General features: G+C 42.3%; 1 protein-coding gene across 1 annotated transcript in view; it reads right to left on the reverse strand.

Annotated features, from left to right (window-relative positions):
• IGDCC4 (immunoglobulin superfamily DCC subclass member 4) overlaps positions 1-22,886 on the reverse strand; it is a 575,762-nt gene that overhangs the window by 40,018 nt on the left and 512,858 nt on the right. The window contains exons 12-18 of the mRNA XM_085644585.1: positions 19,091-19,198; positions 18,483-18,666; positions 14,028-14,155; positions 11,642-11,812; positions 11,044-11,181; positions 10,443-10,548; positions 4,915-5,149 (exon numbers count right to left, since the gene is read on the reverse strand). Coding sequence (XP_085500711.1) covers positions 4,915-5,149; positions 10,443-10,548; positions 11,044-11,181; positions 11,642-11,812; positions 14,028-14,155; positions 18,483-18,666; positions 19,091-19,198 — 1,070 coding nt within the window. The remainder of the gene's footprint in view (positions 1-4,914; positions 5,150-10,442; positions 10,549-11,043; positions 11,182-11,641; positions 11,813-14,027; positions 14,156-18,482; positions 18,667-19,090; positions 19,199-22,886) is intronic.

The raw sequence follows: 22,886 nt of genomic DNA on the forward strand, positions 1-22,886 counted from the left end.
GGAGTATCATCTAAATTGATGACCTATTCTGATGATTATTTGATTGAATGTGGTGATTGTAACATGGTTCTTGACCCTATCTTAGATAGACATTCTAAATCCAAATTCATACCCTCTCACATACATTCACAATTTACATCAACCCTTTCCCAACGATCTCTTGTCGATGCTTGGAGATTATGTAATCCCAGTCTTCAAGAATATACTTTCTTTCCTCCTGCCCATATTTCTCAATCTAGGCTAGATTATATTTTTATTCCCAACACATTTACTGAGAGAGTTAATAATTCTGAAATAGGATCTATACTGATCTCAGATCATGCACCAGTCACTTTTGATTTAGAATTCCTCCCTCCTCTTCAAGGTCCTCAACGGTGGCGGTTTAACAATGCTCTCCTGTCGGATCCACTTTTAACTCGCAATTTTGAAAATGTTGCTCATATTTTCTTTAAGGAAAATGAGACCCCTGGGATACACCTCAAATTGTTTGGGACACTTTTAAAGCTGCCTCTAGAGACTTCATTATTAATTTTGTTTCCCATAAACGGAAACCAGCTACCAATAAGTTAAAGACTCTCACTTCACTGATTAAGACATTAGAATATTCTTATTATAAATCTCAGTCTACAAACACTTTGAATGATCTGTTGAAGGCCAAATTTGAATTTAACCGAATCTCAACCAATAATGTTAATTCTTTCTTACTCAAGGCCAGTGCGAAATACTATGGGGGACAAAATAAATCAGGGAATCTTCTTGTGAATTATCTCAAAATTAAGAAAGAACGCACGGTTATTGATTCTATTATCTCTCCTTCCAATCAAACTCTTTATAAAAGTGAGGATATTCTTTTAGAATTTAATTTTTTTATCAAATCCTTTATACCCCAGAAATTCAACCGGATACACAGGATGCCATTATTTATCCATCCTCCATCTCAGAACCCTTTCACCCTGTCTTAGATTTCTCTTTATTGGAACAAGACATTCAGATTCAAGACATTTCTACTGCTATCCGCTCTACTAAACAAGGCAAAGCTCCTGGCCCTGATGGTTTTACCATTGAGTTTTACTCCCATTTCTCTTCTTTTCTTATTCCTAGATTACATCAGCTCTTTCTTTATTTTATTTCAACTAAATCATCCAGTGGTTCTTTTCAAGAAGCATTGATTTACCTTCTTCCAAAAGAGGGAAAAGATCATAAATTCTGTAAAAATTATCGTCCAATCTCCTTAATTAATTTAGATTATAAGATTTTATTAAACATTTTAGCTCTACGCCTGGAGCCTTTGTTACCTCATTAAATTGGGAGAGAACAGTGTGGGTTTATCAAAGGTAGACTTCTTTCTGATAACATTCGTTTATTCTTTAATGTGATTAGTAAATCCAAATCTTATAAATCCTCCCTAGCAGCGATTTCTTTAGACACAGAAAAAGCATTCGATAGGGTTAATTGGTCCTTTATTTTTGATACTCTTTTCTGGTTTGGATTTGGTCCCAATTTCAGTCAATATGTATCCTTACTTTATTCTTCTCCCAAGTCCTCTATTCTTGCTAATGGTCTCATGTCTCCTTATTTCTCTTTACATAGAGGTGTACGTCAGGGATGTCCTCTTTCCCCTTTATTATTTATTCTTGCCCTAGAACCCTTTTTAATAAAGATTCGTTCTAACTCCCAAATTAAAGGTTTTTCCTATGGAAATTCTCAACTTAAAATTTCAGCTTATGCTGATGATATTCTGCTATTTATGTCTCATCCCCAATCATCTTTACCTGCCTTTTTATTAGAAGTAGATAATTTTGCAAAGGTTTCGGGGTACAAGTTAAACGCAGATAAATGTGAAATTCTTCCCTTAAATAAGTTAGATTTCCATGCTGATTTCAGTGTAGCCTCTTTTCATTGGAATCCAACTCAAATTAAATATCTTGTTATTGTTCTCCGATTCTGTTAAGAATTCTATCACCTTGAACTTGAACTCTTTATCTGCATCCCTAACTGATCTTACATCTCGTTGGAATCCCCTATTTTTATCCTGGTGGGGTCGTCTTGATTCCATCAAGATGATGTTAGTTCCCGTTATATTATTTTATATCTCTAAAATGCCTGTAAATATTCCCAAACATTATTTTTTTTAAATGTATTCAATTTTATCTAAATTTTTGTGGATTGGGAAAAAATGTAGGATGTCTTTATGTAAACTTAAAAAAACAAAACTTCTGGGGGGTGTCAACTTTCCAGATTTCATCAAATATCACCAGGCATTCTGTCTTAAACAATCAGCCTTTTTATTACAAGACAACAATAATGTACCTGTACCTTTATGGGCCGATCTAGAGAAAGCCTGTTTCACTCCGTTTCTTTGTTGGAATGTCTATCTTTTACCTTTAAACCTTCTTTCTTGTCTCCTCCAATATTCAAGAATATGTGCAGGATTCTCTCTCTCATTTTGATCTCTTTCCAAACATCTAGAGAGAAATTTTTAACCTCCTCTATTTGGTATAATGTTTTGATTAAAATCAATAACAAAGTTATTTTTTGGAGAGACTGGCATTCTAAAGGATTAAAACACGTATCTCAATTGTATCAAGATGGCTCCAGTCTTCCTTTTGCTGAAGCTCAAACTCTTTTTTCACTTCCGGCATCATATGAAAATAAATATAGTTTACTCACCTCAGCAATACAATACACATTTCACAAACTCTCTTCTGAGCAATTACCCTAATTTTCTCCTTCTCCTTTTTGTAAGTTATTAGATACACTACCTTCTGCATCTCAAATATATAAACATAGAACTCTAATTCCTGGGTACAGGGATAAAACCGACGTTGACATTTGTTGGGAAATAGATCTACAATCAATTTTTCCCACTTCTCTTTGGAATAAGATTTGGTCTAAAATAAGAAAGTCTTCTAGAGCGGCTAACACCACACAAACATTTTTTATATAGAATAGATTATATATCACACCTGTCAGACTTCATAAATTAGATCACATACTTTCTCCCAAATGTTGGTCCTGTGCTCATCCTTTCGCAGATCTCAAGCATTTGTTATTTGAATGTTCCCTTACTTATGATTTTTGGTTAAAAGTTTGGAAGCAGATTAATTTAATTTTTAACTCCCACTTTCCCTTTAATTTTTATTAATCTTTTTCTAGCAAGTGCTTCTGATTATTGGCCATCACATTCTGATAATTTTTATAGAATCGATTTACTCCTAGCTTTCCAGCAGATTACCAAATCTTGGAAAGACTCTTCTCAAATCTCCTTTCAAGCTTGGTGGTGTGGTGTATGTTATCACCATAGACTTGATAGGGCTCACATACATCCTGTTTTGTCAGCTATTAAAAGAGACCTTTCATGGCTCCCAATCACACACTTTCTAGATAAGTCCGCTCGAACTTCCAGTTCTCATAAACCCCGAATTGAAGAGGTACCAAAACCTCCATGATGTAGTTTTTATTACTAATTCTAATTCTATTTTATGATGTTACGTTTTATTTCTTGGGATATTTTACTGCTTATCTTGCATTTGTTCTATATAATGCTATCATTTATGTCATTCTGCTGGTGTTTCTTGTATTTTCTTTTTTCACGATTCTTAATGATATTTGTAATGATTAATTAATTCGTATTCTTGCAAATTGTTTTAATAAACTTTCACTTTAAACTTTAAACTCTGCGTATCTGATTTAATGTAGGGTGACATCGCTGTATATGGGAAATAGATTCAGTTTGTTGTTAATTCAAATCACAAATTTCAGGCATTCGTTTCATTCTTAAGGCATCAATTATGTACACCTATTATGAGAATGAAAAGAGACAGAAAGAGGGGCAGGGAAAGAAAGTGAGCTGCTTTGAAATGCTGACCCTCACTGGGTGCAGCGCTGGACATCATTGTCCCATCCTGCAGGCCACTGTTGACGCCTTTATTCCCAAATCGAAATCCATAATGAGCACTCTCTTCCTGTGGCCTCGGCTCTGAGCCTTCCTTCCAGCTGCAGGACTGGACTGAACAGTCTCTCTTCCAGGTGTGTTGGCGTGCTATCTAATCCGTGTGCTGCCTCATTACAAGAACACACAAACACTACTCCTGTGGCTGGTTTTGGGCACATCCAGTTAATGATTTCAGTCTGTTTCTGGAGTGCATGTGTTGGGTAGCAGTGACAGGAGAGTGGGTGTTGTGAGTGGTTGTGGTTTGAGTATTGTGGAAAAACAGAGTGTTTCGCACTCCTGGGGTGTTAAATCATTGTGTAGAAGATGGTAATAGGGTTGGTGGTGCAGTCAGGTGAGTCCTCCTGAGTATGAGGATGATATGAGCTTAATTGCACTTTCTTTAGTTGAGAGAGTGTCCCCCTCATGCACTCGGTGTGAGTTTCAATCATTAATACATTACTTCAATCGTGATGTCATCAGTATCATTAGTTTTAGTTTCTGTTCTTCATAAACTTTCATTTTGAACATTCCATCAACTTTGAATTGTACATTCATTCAAAGTGCCCAATGCATTTTGGGCATGTGAGCCCTTCATCAGGGGCTGATGTGCTAAAAAAAGGAAACCAGGTTTGAGTATTGTCATTACTGATGGAAGTCTCTATGAAGGGCATAAGTGGCCTAGAAACGCTGTGAGTACTGTGGTATGAATGGTGGTGTGATTATGGAAGCGTGAAATGGTTTGATTGGTAGTTGTTGTCACTAGGGGGTGTGTGCAGGGATGACGGTAGGTTGCTTGTGCTGGAGATTTTGATGCTGGTGTTGATCTGATTGACGGTGGTGAAAAGAGTAGTGTTACTGAAGATTGTTAAATAGAAATCTGACATGCAATCTATAATAAAGGTGAACCAAGCTCTAAAGTGGTTTTCAATAAATCCTGACACACAGTCACTAACACCACACTTTATCAAAAGTAGACATACCTTCAACTTAACGAGCACGTCATCTTCTGGGTGGCCAGTGCTGGCCGGTGTGTGTCCATCTGACAGCTCTGTGATCTCTGTTGGTGTCGGGCACACTTCTTCAGCCCGAGGAGGCATGAGAGATTCCAGCTCATGTGAATTTGAACTGGGGCCCTGGGTCCCCACACTCTGCCTTCCCCGGTGGCAATAGGATGGGGTTCCAGATACCTGGGGTTCCAATCCTACTGTGCTCTCTCTAGAGAAGAAAAAACAGAAATGCTCAATTAGGGGGATCACCTTCCATCACAACCCAGACCAAAAAGCTTAACATATTTTAAAATAGCTAATTGAAAAAAAGGCTAGTTCATGAAATGCACTTGAAGGTGGTTGTTTGAAGCTTAAACTGTTTTAAGAGTTAGGAATAAAGAGAGTGCCAGAAGCAGGGGCAGGTCTTTCAGTTATCTTGCACCAGAGCATTGCCAATTAAGTATCAGAAGAGAGGATACCGTGTCAATTTTAGGAAAAAAACGTAAAACCTCTCTTTTCCCTAAGTTTTAAAACTCTTTTTGCTTTCTAATTCACTCACTCCAATAGTGCTGGGAAGCCCTTTTTGGGTAGCTATGCGCTTTATAACCCCCTAGGACTAGAACGGAATAGAATAGTTCTATCTGCCCTTGCTAACCTACCTTCGTTGATCAAACCTGCTCATTGCCACACTTCTAAAGGCACGAGGAGTTGGACACATGCCCATTTTTTTAAATGGCCCGGCTTGACAGCGCAGCTGTCGCCAGACAATAATGTGAGAACACATGGCGAGGGGCTTCGGCTCCGCTCATAAGCTGGGAGCCAGGAGTACATGTTATGATTGGGCAACAGTTGTGTCCTTCCACAAAGCAGGGATTGCTCTCCACACAGCTGTGATCATTTTGTTTATTTATCCAGCTGTCGAGGTAGAAGTTTCAGGGGCACACAAATGCTATTAGGTTGTCTTAGAGAACTAGATAATTTATGGAGCTTTTCTCTGGCATGAGAACAGATGGGAGGAGGGCAGTCATTGACCTACATGGAGTTTTAGGTCTGGCTTGACAGTGCAACCTGACCGTTTAACCTACACCAATATTATTCTGCAGTTCTTTGCTTCAACACAAACACATCCATTCTCACGCTAGCTACGTGAAATACTCACATTACCATACAACATTCTTTTAAAGCCAGACCTGTTCCAGACACTTCAGATCACTTCCACTTTAAACAAGCATTGGCATTGCTAACAATGCTTTTTTAAAGCGGGAGTACCTAATATCCATGGTAATGAGAAGGCCAAGCGAAAACGATCCGTAGTTTCTCATCAATACAAAGACAACAACAACTAAATAAGCAATACTACACCTGTCACTTGCGATACAATTAAATGAATGGACTTACTTATGGGACCAATTACAGTATGTCATACCTAAATAAATTAATGACATTTCAAATGAACACAGTTCAGTTGGTTTAAGTGATATTAAAACATTGATGGGATGCAAGCCACCCTTCATTTGGGTCCTAAACGTAGCTCTTGAGATGGCCAATCTGGACAAGGAGGTAGGGGAGGGTAACACTGGAAAGGAGTGAATCAGATGATGTGCAGAGCCAGGGAGCAGAAGTAAGGGGTGGAGTCTCTTTGGGGGCGGCTCAGAGAATTAATTATCCCCTCAGAGGTAAGTGTGGACAGCCACAGAATAGAGGTAGCAGAAATCAAGGACTGGCAATATTCTTAGGAACAGTTGGGTGTTGTCCGCGTTCTTGCGTGTCTGATCTGCAGGGTCTGTGTGGGGGCCTCCAGACATTGAGTATAATCAGTGAGCCTCTCGAGCCGGGAAGAGACCCAGACATGCCATTTGAAGAAAGTGATATCTGCTGTTGAGGGAGAACATGAACCAATGCATCACCTCAAATCCCACCTCCAGAAGAGAGGATGCTAATGGTGGATTTGTGTGTGACCGTGTGTACAGTATTAGTATTCCAACCAAGAGTTCTCTCTGTTGGCAGCTGCTGTTTTCTTTGAAGAGCTACTGGAACTGTACTGGTTCTCTGTTAAATTCATTAATATAAACATACGGTGTGCTCAACTCTCATTCACTTGCATCCGAATTCCGCTTGCTGTGTTTAGCACCACCTCATCGGTGATTAATACTATCCTCCATAGATGTCAGTGCTTCGGTTTGTTTTGCTTGGAGACATCCTTAGAATCAATATTTGTGTTAGCAGTTCAATTTCAAGTGCCCAGGGGTGTTTGAAGGATAGAAGAAAAGAAGGTCCGGCTCCAGGCACAACAATGTCATCTAAGCGGTCCTGACGAGTCACATGTATGCTTTGTGCATTGATGCACATAGTTATGGCAGCCATTTTGATGCTGTCTGCTTCCATGATGCTCTGTAGCAGGGGAGCTATTCCCCTTATGGTAGTGACATATCATCGCTGCCAGGGACTGCTTATAAAATTTGCAGTGATAGATGCTCGACGGCGACTGTACAGGTGAGCACGGCAATTATGTGGGATGACTTGAGGAATTTGGCTATACAATCTCTTGTGGATGGTCTGGGCATAACTAGCAGCATCTCAGCAAAATCAGTTGCATTCGACCATATTCACATGGCAACAAGAAAGGAGTCACACAACCACCTCCATCACCACTGCTTCCCAGCCGTTTCGGGAACTCAATCTCTGACCTGGCAACAATGGAAGTAGGCCTTTCAACTTACTTAGATGCCATTAATGGGGTGTGACGAGGTGCCAGCTGTTGACCAGTCGGAGGACGAGGATCCCGATACAGTCCCACGTTACCTTTCCCCCCTCCTCTCTTATCAGTCTTCTTCTGCTTTGGAGGTGTTGTGGGCCTTTAAGTATCTGGGCGTTTGGGACTCTAGCCCCGCCCACCAACCAGGAAGCTGGAGTTCTATTGGAGGAATCTGACCGACCTCCAGCATCATAACGGGGCCAGTGGAAACCCTTGAAGAGGAAGTCGACCGGACGAGGGAGAAGCCGGAACAGCTGACGAGTCCTCCGCCTGCTACAATACCAGACACCTGAGTTACAGGACGAGAAGCAGACGAGAGGGACGCGAGAGAGACGGATCTCTCTACTGCCAAGGGGGCACCGGACCCGAATTGGCACTGCGACAAAAGGTACGTGCTCGTATCCAAGCCGTATTCTCTAGAGGTGCCGAGGGTGGGAGACCGACCATCGGGGAGGAGGGAGGCACGCAAACGCCCCGCTAGTGTTATTGAGTGCTGTTAGAGTTTTTGCTCCCTCTACACTATCAATCACAGGTGACGGATTGCGGTGCACTTGCTTTTTTCCCCCCTCACTACCCCTCCCAATTCTCCTTGTACATCAGACAGACATACTGACGGAGGTGTTCTTTTCTTTTTGTTTGTTGTTTTTCTTCTCCCTCCCCGGTTCCTCTATGGCGATACTGAGCTGCGCGAAGATCCAGAGCAGGAACACCCATCCATGAAGAACCACTGATGGAAGTGGCTACCATTTTTGTTAATTTTCTTTTTGTTTCACTTTTTCTTTGTGACTTTACCCTACCTCTCAAATAAATCATCCTCTGTAGCACATGACCTGCCGTATCTGTTCCCTGCCTGGCCCACACAAGGATATTTTTGCTTCTAAAAAGATAACAGCTCTGTTTGTGCATAACTCAGGCTACACCTATACAAGTGGTCTACATAAGCATAAGTGATGAAGGAAGTTTGGTAGAGGTGGTTGGTAGGTATGTCAACATCATTAAAGTTTAGACAAATGGTTCAACCCTCGCAGGAATATAGTTGTAGAAAATTTTAAAAAACACAAGTTCCTTCAATGTGCACAACAGCCACTGGAACTGGTTTATGCCTTTATGGCAGCATTAAAAACATTAGTCTCCACCTACAACTACCATGACTCTAAGGATGAGATTATTCAAGACCAGTTGATGGAGAAAAGCGGCAGTAAAAAGGTTCAACAGAAGATCCAAAACCTAGAAGCAGCACTAGACACTGTTTGTCAAATTGAACATTCTGAATTGTACATAAGAAAATTGTCTATCGCAAAAGGAAGAATGGAGCAAAGGGAAGTAAGGAGCATATCCAGAATTTGTCAAAGCGGTGTTAAAGTTAAACTGCTACAACCTCAGTAGTAAATAACTATTGGCAAAGCCAATAGTTCTCGCCTTTGAAACCTTGCAGGCTTTGCCAATGACTGTTGGCAATGCTGTGCAGCATCACCAAAAAGTTAACAAAAAAGTCAAAAAACAGGTGGTTTTATTTTGTTGGGGCACGCATGTGCGATGACACGTATGCATGCATGCGTGATTATGCATGCCTACAAAATGACGGGGACACCATTTTTTTATTTACCGATTCGAGCTGGTTTGGTAATTAGAAACATGAACAAGCATTGGTAATGCCAATCGGTCAGGCTTATGAATCCTGGATCCCAATATGTTGACGGAGCCAAAGCCCCGCTCCTGGTGATTCTCACATAACTGTTTGGTGACAGCTGTGTTGTTAAGCAAGAGCATAAAATGTAGTAGCAGAAAAGTGCTTTATTTGAAGGTGGAGGGGCCAGCAGCCCCTCCATCTAGCTCTCCCTAAAAATACAAAATTAACAGTTAAAAAAGAAGACAGTGGCCATAGGCCCTAGGGGGTAACGGGCGACAGGTTACAGGGAAGCAAAAGAGGGTGAACAAGGGAGGGGAAAATAGAGCTTACAAAGGAGAGCCACACGGTACGGAGGATTCATTTGAGCCGAGAGAGCTCTCTGGTGAGAGATGCTGCCTTCTGTAGAGTGCTAGCGGTACTTCATGTGTTCTGTATTAGACTTTCATATTTTAGTACTATTTCTAGTGAGATCTGGAGGTGGGGACATTCCTTGCCATCCCTCACTAACATGAAGGAATTCGTCCCACTACTGCTCAATGTTTAATAATTCTACATTTGAATGTACTTTTAGCTTTAATTTACCTAATGAGGCTCAAGTATTCAGACACACTGTTGTATGCCTCCTGTACCCGAAGCCTTTTATATCTGGTGTAAGGGCTGTCGGTGGATTACCTAATCTTCCTTATACCCAGGCTGCTACTCTACCAGATGTCATGCACCTAAGTACTTTGTGCTCTATGAGATGTACATCTATTGTAAAGCCATCCGGTTATGTGCTTAGTTTATGGTATGCTGGGCCCATTGCACTCCCTGCCCGGTGTGTATGCAATCCGTGCAAAGGCCTGTCCACTATTTGCCACTACTGCCGTGCAACTTAAATGCTGTATTCCATACTTGACTCTCTTCCTGCCATGTTTCCAGCATAAAGTGTGCAACCTCTGATTGCTGTTTGAGGAATTAATTGGCCATTGTTTGTAAATGTGATTCCTTGCCATACTAGGGCCGCAAACTTGAAATATTCCAGCCACAGAGGTGACAATTGTTTTGACCCCTCCATGATTTCCTCCCCTCTTTCACATTTCATGATCAAATTTCCACTAACTTCACACCCCATACCAGCCTTTCACCCTTGCTTACCTGTGCTTGCTGTTGCGGAAGCTGGCACACATACAAAAGAGGATGCACAGAAGCCCGAGGCAGACTCCCACAATGATGCCAGTCACTGAATGGATGTCGAGGACTTCTAGTTGGTAGAGAGGAACAGACAAGGGGAGTGGTTAGAATGGGAAAGTGAGACAAGCTGAACTGCACATTGCCTGGGTAGACTGGCCCTGACTAAGTCAGCCTTCACAGGATTCAAACCTATGACCCATTGTTTGGAACCACCTCTGTTGGGGCACTCACTCTACTCAGTTACCTAGTTTGATGGCAGTCAGCACAGCTCTTTATTTTCACTAGCTGCTCTTACTACATAAGTTGTGCATACAGTCTTATTTACTCCTCACTTTTTTGGTGGACTGCTGCATTTTGAAGCAGTCTGTTCAATAGAGAAATTCAGAGGCATGTGACTGACTCTTTCCCAGTCATTCAGAGGCCCCAGTTTGTTGAGAAATTCTCCAGTTTTACTACAGACCAGTTTGTCTCCAATTGAGTGCATGCTCGTTATAGTACTTGGTGCCAAATCAGGGGCACAGGCCGCCCTTCAAAGGATGGAAAGATGGAAATGGAACCTCAGTACCTGCAGCCTTCGCCGGCAAAGTTTGGACATCTTTCACAACAGAGAATGGCCCAGTTCCGGCACTCGTCTTTGCCCCCATCTTGAAGAAGTACCGTGTTCCACTCTCAAGGCCCCGGATCTCTGTCCTCGAAATATTTCCTGTTTAAAATCAAATGTGAAGACAAAAAACATACATTTTCATGTGTGCAAAGCATCCTAAGGAAAAAGGATGGGAAAGTCAAATTTCTGTAAAACCTTGAAATGCAGGGGAATAAGGAAATCTGGGATGAGCAATGGTTGACTACAGGCTTGAAGAATAATGTAATAGCAATCTGTCTGGGCAAATAAAAATGAGGGTTGAGGAATGTGTGATGGAGCTCAAGTTGCAGGTACTTACTGGCAGGCAGAGGTAAGCAATGGTGCAACAAAAGTCATATTACATGGGTATGGTGCAACAGAAGACGATTCACATGGAGAAGATGCAACAAAATACAACACGCATGGGGATGTGTGACAACTCACATAATCATATGGAAGTGTTGAACAATTCTGAAAAGATTTTGACCCTTTCAGCAGGATGTAAACCAGGGTTCTTTTCAAGAGTTCTATTCAAATGTACCTTCTTTGGTCAACTGTGTCCACATATGGTCGGGCTGTGTGTTGTTTGCTACATACAGGATAATGTACTCCACAATGACACCGTTAGGCTCGATGGGGGGGCGCCACACCATCCTGACAGCATACGAGCTGATTGGGTTGACTTGGAGTTCCAAGGGAGGAGACGATGGCCCTACAGGAATAAATAAAGATGAGACATCCTACTGAATTTGAAACATTATCTATATTATACCTTCAGTCATTTAGGAACTACCCCATCTAGCCATTTCTTCAGTGTCAGGCACAGTTCTTGGAAAGTTTCACTTTTCACAAGCTTAAAGGCATCAAGAAATACTATAACGTCAACCGCTGTAAACCCCGAACCATGCGCCCTCTGGTATAGTGAAAGCAGAGAGAAAACATAAACCCAAACAGGAAAGGCTTGGTACCATGTGCTAAAAATCTGTGGGCAAACATACCACAATTTGCACCCTTACAGATAAGTACTGCCTTAAGAAGAAGCTCAATACAAGGGATCATACAAGAAAACAGACAAACACATGAATTGCAATGTTCAGCAGAAAAATAAATAGCCTGTGATCAATTCACACAGCCTGACTGAAGCCCTGGAGGAGAGATTTCTACCCAGAATATGGCAACCTGTAGACACTGAGAAGCGCCTCTCAAATTACAAACCAGTTTCACCAGGAGCATATTAGAATAACAAGGTCTCTTTTCGACTGCATATTATGAAAGTTTTTTTCACAAGTTCAACTTTAACATAGAAACTGGTTGAAAAGAATTATATTTATGACAGACATTTGATAAGTGACTGATTATTTCCTTCCTGGAATTGTATAAATTGAGAACAGAGTAACTGCAATCCAAGAAAGTAGAAGGAGTGTTAGAAATTGCTTAGGGGCGAAGAGATTAGACGCATTATGTGCTTGGCCCCAGCAGGCCAGACCCACAGTCCGAAACATAAGTTTTCTTCAGTGGGAATTCTCACAAGAAAATCCAATCCGAGTACTTGTATCTAATAGGTCCAAAACGATCCGTTGAACAAATGGGAAACATTTCATCATAGGTGCTGGAACATTTTTCAGAGTGGGGGTGCTGCCATCGATGTTACGTCACTCAAGGTGTAGGGTTTGTGAAGAATCCAAGCCTCCCAAAAATGACAAGTCTAGCAAATAAGCCATGCCCATTTAGCATGAGGGTGATAAGTGCGTGGTATATAGCCAGTGGTGCATTGTAGAGCAAACTGTTGCAAATATATTACTAACGCACGGAGTGGTGGCACAGTATCATTTACAATGTGATTTACACAGTACATTTGTCATTGTAATAGCCACCAAATTTGCACATACTAGCTGTTTTACTGATAAAGGTGCATAGTGCACCAATGATAATCATCAGTGGAAATTGGGTTTCAGCACATTTTTGTCATATGTGCATCGCCATGTAAAGTGTCCTGATTTTTTTTATTCTATTAAAATCTTTGTTTCCATCATACTTCAGAATTACAAAAAATCTCCGTCGGTTGTGCTTTCATATCTGCTAATATACTTTGAATTATTTGAACAGCTCATTTACAGATATTTAAATTGTTATTTAAAACATTGACATCCTACAGCCTTTCCCTTGACACTCCCTGTGCCCCAGGTATTCTCACATAGTACACTTTACAAAATTCTCCTGATTTGGAGCCAGAGAAAGAAATGTAAACACAAATCTACATGTTATAAGAGTAAATAGCAATTTGTAAGAAGATATAGCCTGACATGCGACCTCTATCATTAAACGCATAGCAAAGGTGACAAGATACAAAAACAAAGCTTATTGGTATTTTTAGAGGTCATTCACCTTGTGAACTCCAGCATGGTTATTTTGGGGTTGCTGCAGCCCCCCTTGGACTCCCTAGTTCCAGAGCCTATAGTTTCCATCTGTTTCTCTTAGTAAAGATTATCCCTTTTAGCTTCCACGCCGAATTTTAATGTACAGAAGAAAAAAATCATCAAAAATGTTGCTGACATCCAATGTGTCTTCAAATCGAAAATACAAATTAGTTAATGCTAAATCTTCATTCTTAATTGTTCATCAAAATTATGTTGCAACTCTGAAATTAATGTTATAATACAATTGTTGCAGCTTTAGATAAATGGAAGATACACTGAACTGTTATTGGGTAAAACATTTTTTTCTAAGGCATTCCTGTTAGGTGAAAAGTGATATTTCAAACACATTTTTAAAATAGGTGGGAATGCTTTCTATCCTTACCAGGCACCGGATCATTCATGTCAACCAGGTACTCACCCCCATCCACAGCTTTCGTGCGCTGCCCCCACCATGGGCAGGTGAGCGCAGAATCCTAAAAGCACCTAAATCTACTCATGCCTATTACTCACTATCTGGAAGGGTGACCTGCTCCACAATGCTGCTGAAGGGCCCGTCAACGTCAAGCCCATTTGACTGCACAGCAAACTCGTACTTTGTGTAAGGCTTCAATCCGCTGATCAGGATACCTTCTGCCGTGCTGTGGAGAGAAAAACAAAACACATATTTGCAGTTTGATCATTCAGGATCACTGCTAGGAATGGAGGTTTGGCAACTTTCATGTTGTAGGTAAATACACAGGAAGTCCAAACTGGCTATGCGTATGCACTCATTTCACAAACTGTTGTTCTGAACAGCTAACACAGCACGAGAAAGTAAGCTAACTTTCAAGCACGAAGGTGTATTTCACTATTCACCACAGGATGATTTCCAGTTTGTGTAACTTGTTAGAATCTGAACACAACACCGAGGAGCTGGTGGTACATGAACGTGTGTTGCGATATGTTGGAAGCATGTGGCGCAACTGTAATTGCACAGGAACAGTGTGACCAGCTTATGTTGGACAACAAGCATACGCTTCAGGAACCAAGCAGAGCAGTCTAGGGCCTTTCTGGAAGTGGACAATGGGTGATAATCTTATTTCTGCTCCTGGTCTGATACCCACAGGTTCCAGACCTATATCCAGGCTCTGTGCAGCGTTACATACACTAGGGTCGCCCTGGTCGGTCTTCCCGGTCCATAGGAGGCCACAAGAAGGGTTGCATAAGCAGCATGGTCGTCTTTGAGCAGCATTTCACCACAATTTAGTGGAGATGTTGAAGATAAATGAGAGGAACTAATGACAAATTATCATGTACCGACCCTACCACAAGCCCCTGTTTTCACTCATGCATTTCTTGCTGTTGCAGAATCTCATTTCTGCCTCCTGCACATAGGTTTGGTTTCCCTGTACAAGAATTCCCTAATCAGAAATCCATGTGCTAGGCTGTCATCGCCTGTTCCTCCTCCCTGTTCTATGTAACAGTCTGGTACAGCTTGACTCCCAGGGTGACACTGAGGCATCTCAGCCAAGTGCTGTTTGTTGTTTTGTGATAGTGCAAAGTATCATTGATGCCAACGCATAGGAACAACTGGAAATATCCTGTGATAGCTTTGTAGAAACAGAAGTGTATGACGGACAATCTGATTAGGTAGGATAGTTGCTCTTAAGTTTGACAAGGATACGATAGTTTTGGGAAGGCTTCTGGACAGATTCATTTGAGTAAAAGAAAACACAAATACAAGTGATAGCGCTTGAAAAGCCCAGTAATTATTAATATCAGTTTTCGTTTTTAACTCATTATAGAGTAACCACTGATCTGAAGTGTAGGAGACGGTCTTTCCCTTTCGCACCCTAGAAGGAAGTTTCCGTTTAAAATAGAGACTTCTACTAGAAAAATTCCATAGACTCAAAGCAGAAGTAGGCATATACTTGGGAAATATTAAAACATTTTATTGAGCTAACCTAGTCCATCTAACACCAACCACACTGCCTGCATTCTGGAATGCATGATACAACCCATGTTACACAAAATTGAAGTTGGCAAACTGTTTAAAGAAGTTCTCCAAATCTGAAAAGGAACATTTTAAGTAAGCTCTTGCTCATGTTAAAAATTGGAAAAAAATATGTTACCTGTCAGCATTATGTTTTTTACCAAAAAACAGGCCAGCGAATTTATGTTGGTTAAAAAAAGTATGAGATTAAAACTAAATTAATTCAGCGACAGCCAAACAAGCAAATGCATTCCAAGTATTGGCAGGCTTCAAGAGATTTCTGAGTTTTTGATTTGATTTTTACTTTTGGTGGGATACCAGTACTGCAAACAGTTTTGTTGCTTGCAAAACATCTGCATCACCCTGTAAGTTTCTATTTCTGCCAGTCCTGTTCTACTCTAGCTCCCTTTTGTTCTCTGCGGTTCTATCTGCCACAATCTCAAAGTAATTTAGGGCCTGATTTAGATGTTGGCCTGACCGCAGCGGAGTGGGCTTTTTTGGCGGTTTTCCCAAACCCCTACCTGGCGTTCCGCACGCCCGATTTAGATGCTGCATTACAATGGGCAAGAAGACAGCAGCGGTCCCACCGACTGCGCCAGGACTTGGCTCCCCGCCCCTTCAGCAGGATGGGCTGTAAGAGGCTGCGGTGGGACTCCACCCAGGATTACCACTGTCGGAATCTGGTTCTGGCTTGTTTCGGAGGGAATTCAAACCGGAATCCCTCCTACTTCGAGTCGGCGGAAATGGACAATAAGGGGTGAATACTCACCTTTTTTGGAGTTCAGGCTATGGTTTCCTCCTCTTCTCCTTCGTCAGCTCTCCGCTGTCCTGCTGCACCTTGACCTCAACGGACCAGCATCCCGTTTTGGCGGACTGGAGAGTAAGTGTTGGTGGTGTGTGTGGGTATAGATTGTATGGTCTGTATGTTAGTGGGATGCAGTGCAGAATGTGCACATGATGCACACAACACATATCCCACAGACACATATGTACACCTACAGACCATATATGTGACTCATGTTAAAAAAAGTCACTTACCTGTCTTCCCACCTCCAGGTCCACCCCTTGTCAGTACTCTGCTGACAGGACACTGCCAGGCCAATAGGAACATCCAGATCTTCTCGGGGGACCCCGCTGTCAGGATGGCAACGTTGGGCGGTTCGCCAGCACAGAAGACCGCCACAGTCTTCTGTCTATCTCGTATACATCTTGATAGGGCGGGCGGACCGCCATCAGTTTGACGTTGTTTCAAAGACCGCCGTGACATGAGGCTGGCGGTTGGACTGCCAGGATCCAAATCAGGCCCTTAGTTACAGTTCTGCATAGGTATCCAGTCTCATTTTTACTTTAAATCCTACTAGAAAGCACATGTGCTGTCCATTGTGAGACATATCGCGGCTCATCAAGAACATACAGGGATTGAAGCTCGCCCATTGCATTCCATTGTTTGGCTTTTCTTTTCACTTTCATTTGCCTGCTTCTTATTTGTATCCCAGCTATTCAGTCTTATGTTTGTCCCGGCCATGGAGCAATGTCTCTTTACATCTTTTTTGATTGATGGCCTTTGCTGCTTCCAATGCTTGCTTTTCAAGAACTTATTTTTTCTTTTATGTTAAGCACTCCATGAGTGTGTATGTTTTTGAGCTGTCTCCTCTGTTTACTTCTCTACCTAGTACTCTGTGTTGCTATTTTGCACACATGCTTCTCCTCGCCTCCTCCATTTTGTGCTTGCCCATGTGCTTCTTCCCATTGTTCCTCCCACCCGCGACCTCCTCCTCGCTCATTTCTGCTCCTCCCACATGCGCCCTGTGTGTTGCTTCCTCTCAACACCAGACTGGCGAGCCCTATTCAGGGCGAGACCAGTCTTGGGTTGCCTGTGTTCTGGGTCAGAGGTGACCTAGTTTGGCAAATGAGGCTGGAATGTTCCAACTTTAGCAGGATTAAGGAAGATTTGCGTCTGAAGCAGCATGGTGAGGAAAAAAACAAAGCTCTGGAAGTAATTACCAGTGGCTAAGAATAATTGCAGCAACCCACCCATCACTTTTTTGTTTACTTCAGTATGATGCCCTTAGTGCTACGGGTATGCCAAGATGTGGTTCCCGTGCTCACTGTGTGCTGCACCTGACTGAAACAATCAATCAATCAATTAGTTTGTAAAGCGCAGCTCCTCACCCCTGAGGGTATCTGGATGCTGAGGTTATCGCTGGTCTCATCCAAAGAGCTGGGTCTTGAGTTCTCTTCTGAATTCTGCCAGGGAGGGTGATGTTCGTAGGTGGAGGGGCAGGTAGTTCCAAGCCTACGCAGCGAGGTAGGAGAAGGCACACCCTCCGCTGAGGCAGGTGCGAGCGAGGGCCAGAGAGATGGAGCGCAGGTGTCTGGCTGGTTGGTGGACGTTTACGCAGTGGTTCATGTATGCTGGTCCCTGGTTATGTAGGGCTTTGTAGGCGTGTGTCAGGAGCTTGATCTAGCATCTCTTCTTGACCGGGGCCAGTGGAGGATCTTGAGGTGGGGGGGTGATATGGGTGCTTTTTTCGAGGTTCAAGATGAGCCTGTTGTGTTCTGTATGGTCTGAAGAGCCCCAAATAGGGCAAAACCTGTCTTGGCTTGCTTGTGTTCAGAAAGAAAGGAGCTGCCATCATTTTTTTGTTTACTTGAGCTTGAGACACAGACCTATGAAACCAGGAGGCAGATGGGGTATGAATACGTATTTTATAAAGTGAAGAAGGAATGGAGGGCAGGGTGGAGCCAAAGGGAGAAATGGGGGTTTCACCTCGGATATTTGAGAAATACAACCATCACATTGAAAAAGTAAAAAACAGCATATTGCACTGAAGGGAGAAAGCGTTGTGGCATAGTGAAAAATTATTAATAAAAGGTATCACATATTTTACATAGATCATACATCACCACAATAAAGTGAACCTCTCACCACGTTTTCTTAATGTATGAGTAACCTCCCCCATTTTGATGTTCCCATAGCCTCATACCCTTACCTGGTGTGATATTTGACCAGAGAGGCATTCTGTTGACCCCACAGGTTGCAGCGCACAGTGTAGTTGACAATCTTGACACTGTTAAAGTCCGGTTTCCTCCATTTCAGCCATACTGATGTGGAACTTCTGGGCTCGACTTCTAAATACGTAGGAGGGAGTGGGGGGCCTTTTGGAACCTGTGGGTCTGAGAAAAGCATTGGGGAGAGGTATAAAGTTAGATCTAAGTTCACCTGAGCATGTCAGAGCCTGAAACAAAAGATGTGAAACAGTGCTGAATTTATGCTGGTGTTTTCCGGTGCTCAGCACCAGCATTGTTTTGATGTCATGGACTGATGCCAGTATTCTGTGGTGACACAAGAGAACAAGGCCAGATTCCTTGAGCAACAACAGTTTCTTCCAGAAAAAAAACGGTAAAATATATGACATCCAGAAGCAGACTGAGTGTTGTAGAACCCGCCAAAATAATAAAGATAACGGGTTCTCTCTCTATTCTTTTATCAACCTAGTAAATGAATAGATACTCACCCCACCCCCAAATCCCAGTGAAACCACCTATTTAAAACAGACAAAAGATTAACTTTTGTTTATACAGAGCATGTTGTACTCACCTGTTCCAAGCGCAGACACCTTATCAGTCTTCCCCTTCCACAAAGCAGCATATCCATCTTCATGCTTGTTGTAGGCCACTAACTTTATCTCGTACATGGTGTCAGGCACTGGTGGTAAGAAATGAGAAATGAGTGTAGCATCCTTAGTGGACAGAAAGAAGGCATGGATGTCAGATCATGACACTACCCTATGTCTGGAATCCAAGCAAGATCATGCGCTTTGCAGGAATGCTACAGCTGGTTATGTGGATTTCTGAGTACTTCTTACCAAAAGTAAATAATTGTTCCTTACACAATGTGTAAACCACAGGGTATACAAAAAATTGTTGCTTTGTATTGTTGAGGCTGTATCTACCAAAGTAGTAGGCATTTTAGTTGCATATTTTGTACAAATCTTCTCAAGTTACTTGGAGATCTTTTAGGTTGGACATAGATAACCTATTCATGTGTAAGAGGAGTGGGGCCAATGAAGGAAATGGCTCAGTTTCCGGTAGGGTGTCACAACTGTTAAGTACATTTCAAGTTTGTTTATGAATTGTGAGACGTTGAATTCTGTGCAGATGTAGATAAGAACAGCGTTCCATAAACTAGGCCCAGTATATGCTTGCTTTCTCATACCGCTGTTTTTCAACTAGGAGCTCAGCTGCAGAGCTTCCATGCATGTACAGATGTGTAGCTCATCTTCTACAGATGACATATGGGTAGGTGGCCTTGCAGCACCTTGTGGCTGTTCACTTAATATGCAAGTAAAGAGGGAATTTGAACGGGGTTACTTAACTTTGAGGCATTAACAACTACTTGTATATAGGATTTTATTAATTTACCGAATTAGAACGAATGAAGTTCGGATAGAGATTTGGGATGGATCTCCATGCACATATCCAGTTAGAGGGATCATAAGAGCGTGCTTTGAACCCAAGGAATGGATCGGATTGTCTGCGACTGCCTCGAAATGGATCACATCCTCCCTTTTGTACTGCAGCCAACAAGTCCAAATAAGACTGTGAATCATCTACCTGTATGGTATCATGCAGAATTTCCCTGGGGGATATATATATATATATAACCAGGAGAGCATTACGACACATTCAAAAATGAAAGCAAGAATCCTAAGCATCAATGAGGTATAGCCTGAGGTCACGTGATTAGGAGCAGCAGAGATCACATCATACCAGACCAAAATGCACTTTAGGGGTCCAAATGGAGGTAAAGAATAAAATTAAAGTTTATCTGTACTGAGGCAGGGGTCCAATATATCTGCACCCCACTATGACAAATACACAAATTTCTATCACTCCACACCACACCTGATCACCCAAAGAGTTTTCAGATGGATGAAACACAGAATGAAGGCCATTGGAGCCCAAGCCCAAGGTAGTGAAATGCCTGAGGTCTGAACCAAACTACATTAGCTTCAAGAAGAATTTGAAAAAATAACTTTTCTGGCTCCCCTACAACGAAACTCGACTCTCTTGGTAGTGGTGTGATGAAGAATATCACATTATGGACCCTTTCACTGGCTGGATTCTAACACCTCACTACTCAACTTATACTTTTCCTTATGTAACATAGCCCTCTGAAATAACTGAAAACCTTACATTTCACATACGGCAACAAAATCAGAAGATCTCAGGTATAGAGCCTTTTCGAGTGGCCCGTTGAGCATTTCACGGCCGGCCTAACATGGAGCTGCCCTATGATAAAGCATGAGACCCATTGAGTGTGTGAGGGCTCTTGCTCCTGAGCAATCAGATCCCCTGATCTGATTTCTCAGTTCACTACCGACCTTCTTCCTAAAGGAACTGCCTACTCTTTTCGTAGACTTATAAAAAAAAATGTCATACTGGAAAAAGTAGGAAGTGATGCTGAATTCTATAGGTTAACTTTTGCAAACTAAAATGGGTCGCTGGGGATAGTCACAGGGAATTATATTATAGCATTCAGTACTTAGAGAACCGATGGCTGCAACCTGCCAATTGCCACTGTTGCAGAAGTAGTAGAGAAGGTTTATCTAGAGCAGTTCCTCGAAGCCTTACCCATATGCACCGAAGTCTAGATTCCGAAACAACCAAATCTCACAGTGACTACCGCTATTGATTTGCCATGTGCTCATCACAGTTTCCCCGAATTTAAGCTGCAATTAACAAGAGGCAATACAGCTAGTTTAGGGCCCCATTTTCCAAACATGGCCACACCAACGAATAAGCCTGTTCCTGCAGGGATCGTGCAAGAACCGCAATGCTTTCATTGTGCTGAATGGGGCTATATCGCTCACAGCTGCCCCCAGAAAGCCCAAATACCTGAACCAATGAAGGTGGGGTATATGAAGGGACAGGTATCTACATTGGGAAGTAGTGTAGGTTGAGCAACAGGTGGAATCATTTAGCTGTTACTGTACCGTGACCAATCAACAAGGGGTCCACCCCACCCAAATACAATACGGGGAGAGAATCTCTATCATGCGCAACTATGGGAATGACAAAACATACCCAGTAGCTCAGGTGTTGTTAGGTATTGACGTGGAACACCTGACATTAGCTGAGCAATTGATAATGGGTATTGATCATACCAAAGTTCGTCATTTCCTTACCCGCCCAGACCCAATAGATCAGAAGAGTGAATGGTTCAGAGAAGCCTCTTTTGTGGAGATTAAGCTAGAAACACCCCCCATAGGTAAAGGAAACCCAGGAGGGACAGAAGATGAGAGAAACAGGGGTTTGTGACCAAGTGTAATAGGGAAATAACTCATGTACTTTCCCCCACAGAAGTGGCCTGGGAGCACCACTGTAGCTTCAGGGCTGCACAGAGGGAATACAAATACCCTGACACAAGCATGGAATCAAGCCAGCAAGACGAACCAAGACCAAGTAGAACGGTATTTTTAGTTAAAAAAGGGGATGGTTTATCAAGTGGTCAGAAATGGGGAGAAGCGCGTATATCAATTACTGGGCCTGGGGTTTTCCATGAACAAGTGTTGCACCTAGCTCAAGGGCAAGTAGGCGGAGGGGCCAATTGGAAAGACAAAGCAGAAAAATGCCTTTTGGAAAAGTTCTATTGGCCGGGGTTGTATAGACATATAACCAAATTCTGCACCTCTTGTGAGCAATGCCAATTTAGCAATCCCCCGGAGACAGAGGAGAGGTCCCCTCTCTACCCGTTCCCCATTATTGACATCCCCTTTAAGAGAGTGGGGATGGATTTAGTAGGACCTTTGACGCCTTCAGCTCTGAGACATCAATTTCGCCTCATTTTTGTGGATTAGGTCACTAGCTATTCAGAAACGATTCCCTTACCCTGCATGTCCATCCCCACTGCAGCTGAGGCCATGATCACTTTCTTCTCCAGAGCTGGGTTCCCACATGAGTTATTGGCAGATCAGGGTTCCCCTTCTTGGCTCAATTAATGGGGCACATTTTCATAATTCTAGGGGTACAACAAATATGAACATCCGTGTACCATCCGCAAACTGACAGATTGGTAGGACACTATATTCAGACTATTAAAACTCTGCTAAAGAAAATCATCATGAGTCGGGGAAAGACTAGGATCACAAGATTCCCTTAGATCTCTTTGCCATCCAGTGCCATGTTCATGGGTCCACTGAGTTTCCCCTTTTGGGCTAGTTTTTGGATGACAGCTCTGTACACTCCTAGACATAGCCATGGAGGGAGGAAGATGAGGGGACGTCCTTATCGAGTATGCAGTAAAACTCAAACAAACCAGCACGTCCTTATGGGAACAAGGACATGAGAATTTGGAGAAAGCCCAGGTCCATCAAACACGTGTATCCTATAAA

This window comes from Triturus cristatus, chromosome 3_1 (genome assembly GCF_964204655.1).
Source record: "Triturus cristatus chromosome 3_1, aTriCri1.1, whole genome shotgun sequence".
In the NCBI taxonomy this organism is placed as follows: domain Eukaryota; kingdom Metazoa; phylum Chordata; class Amphibia; order Caudata; family Salamandridae; genus Triturus; species Triturus cristatus.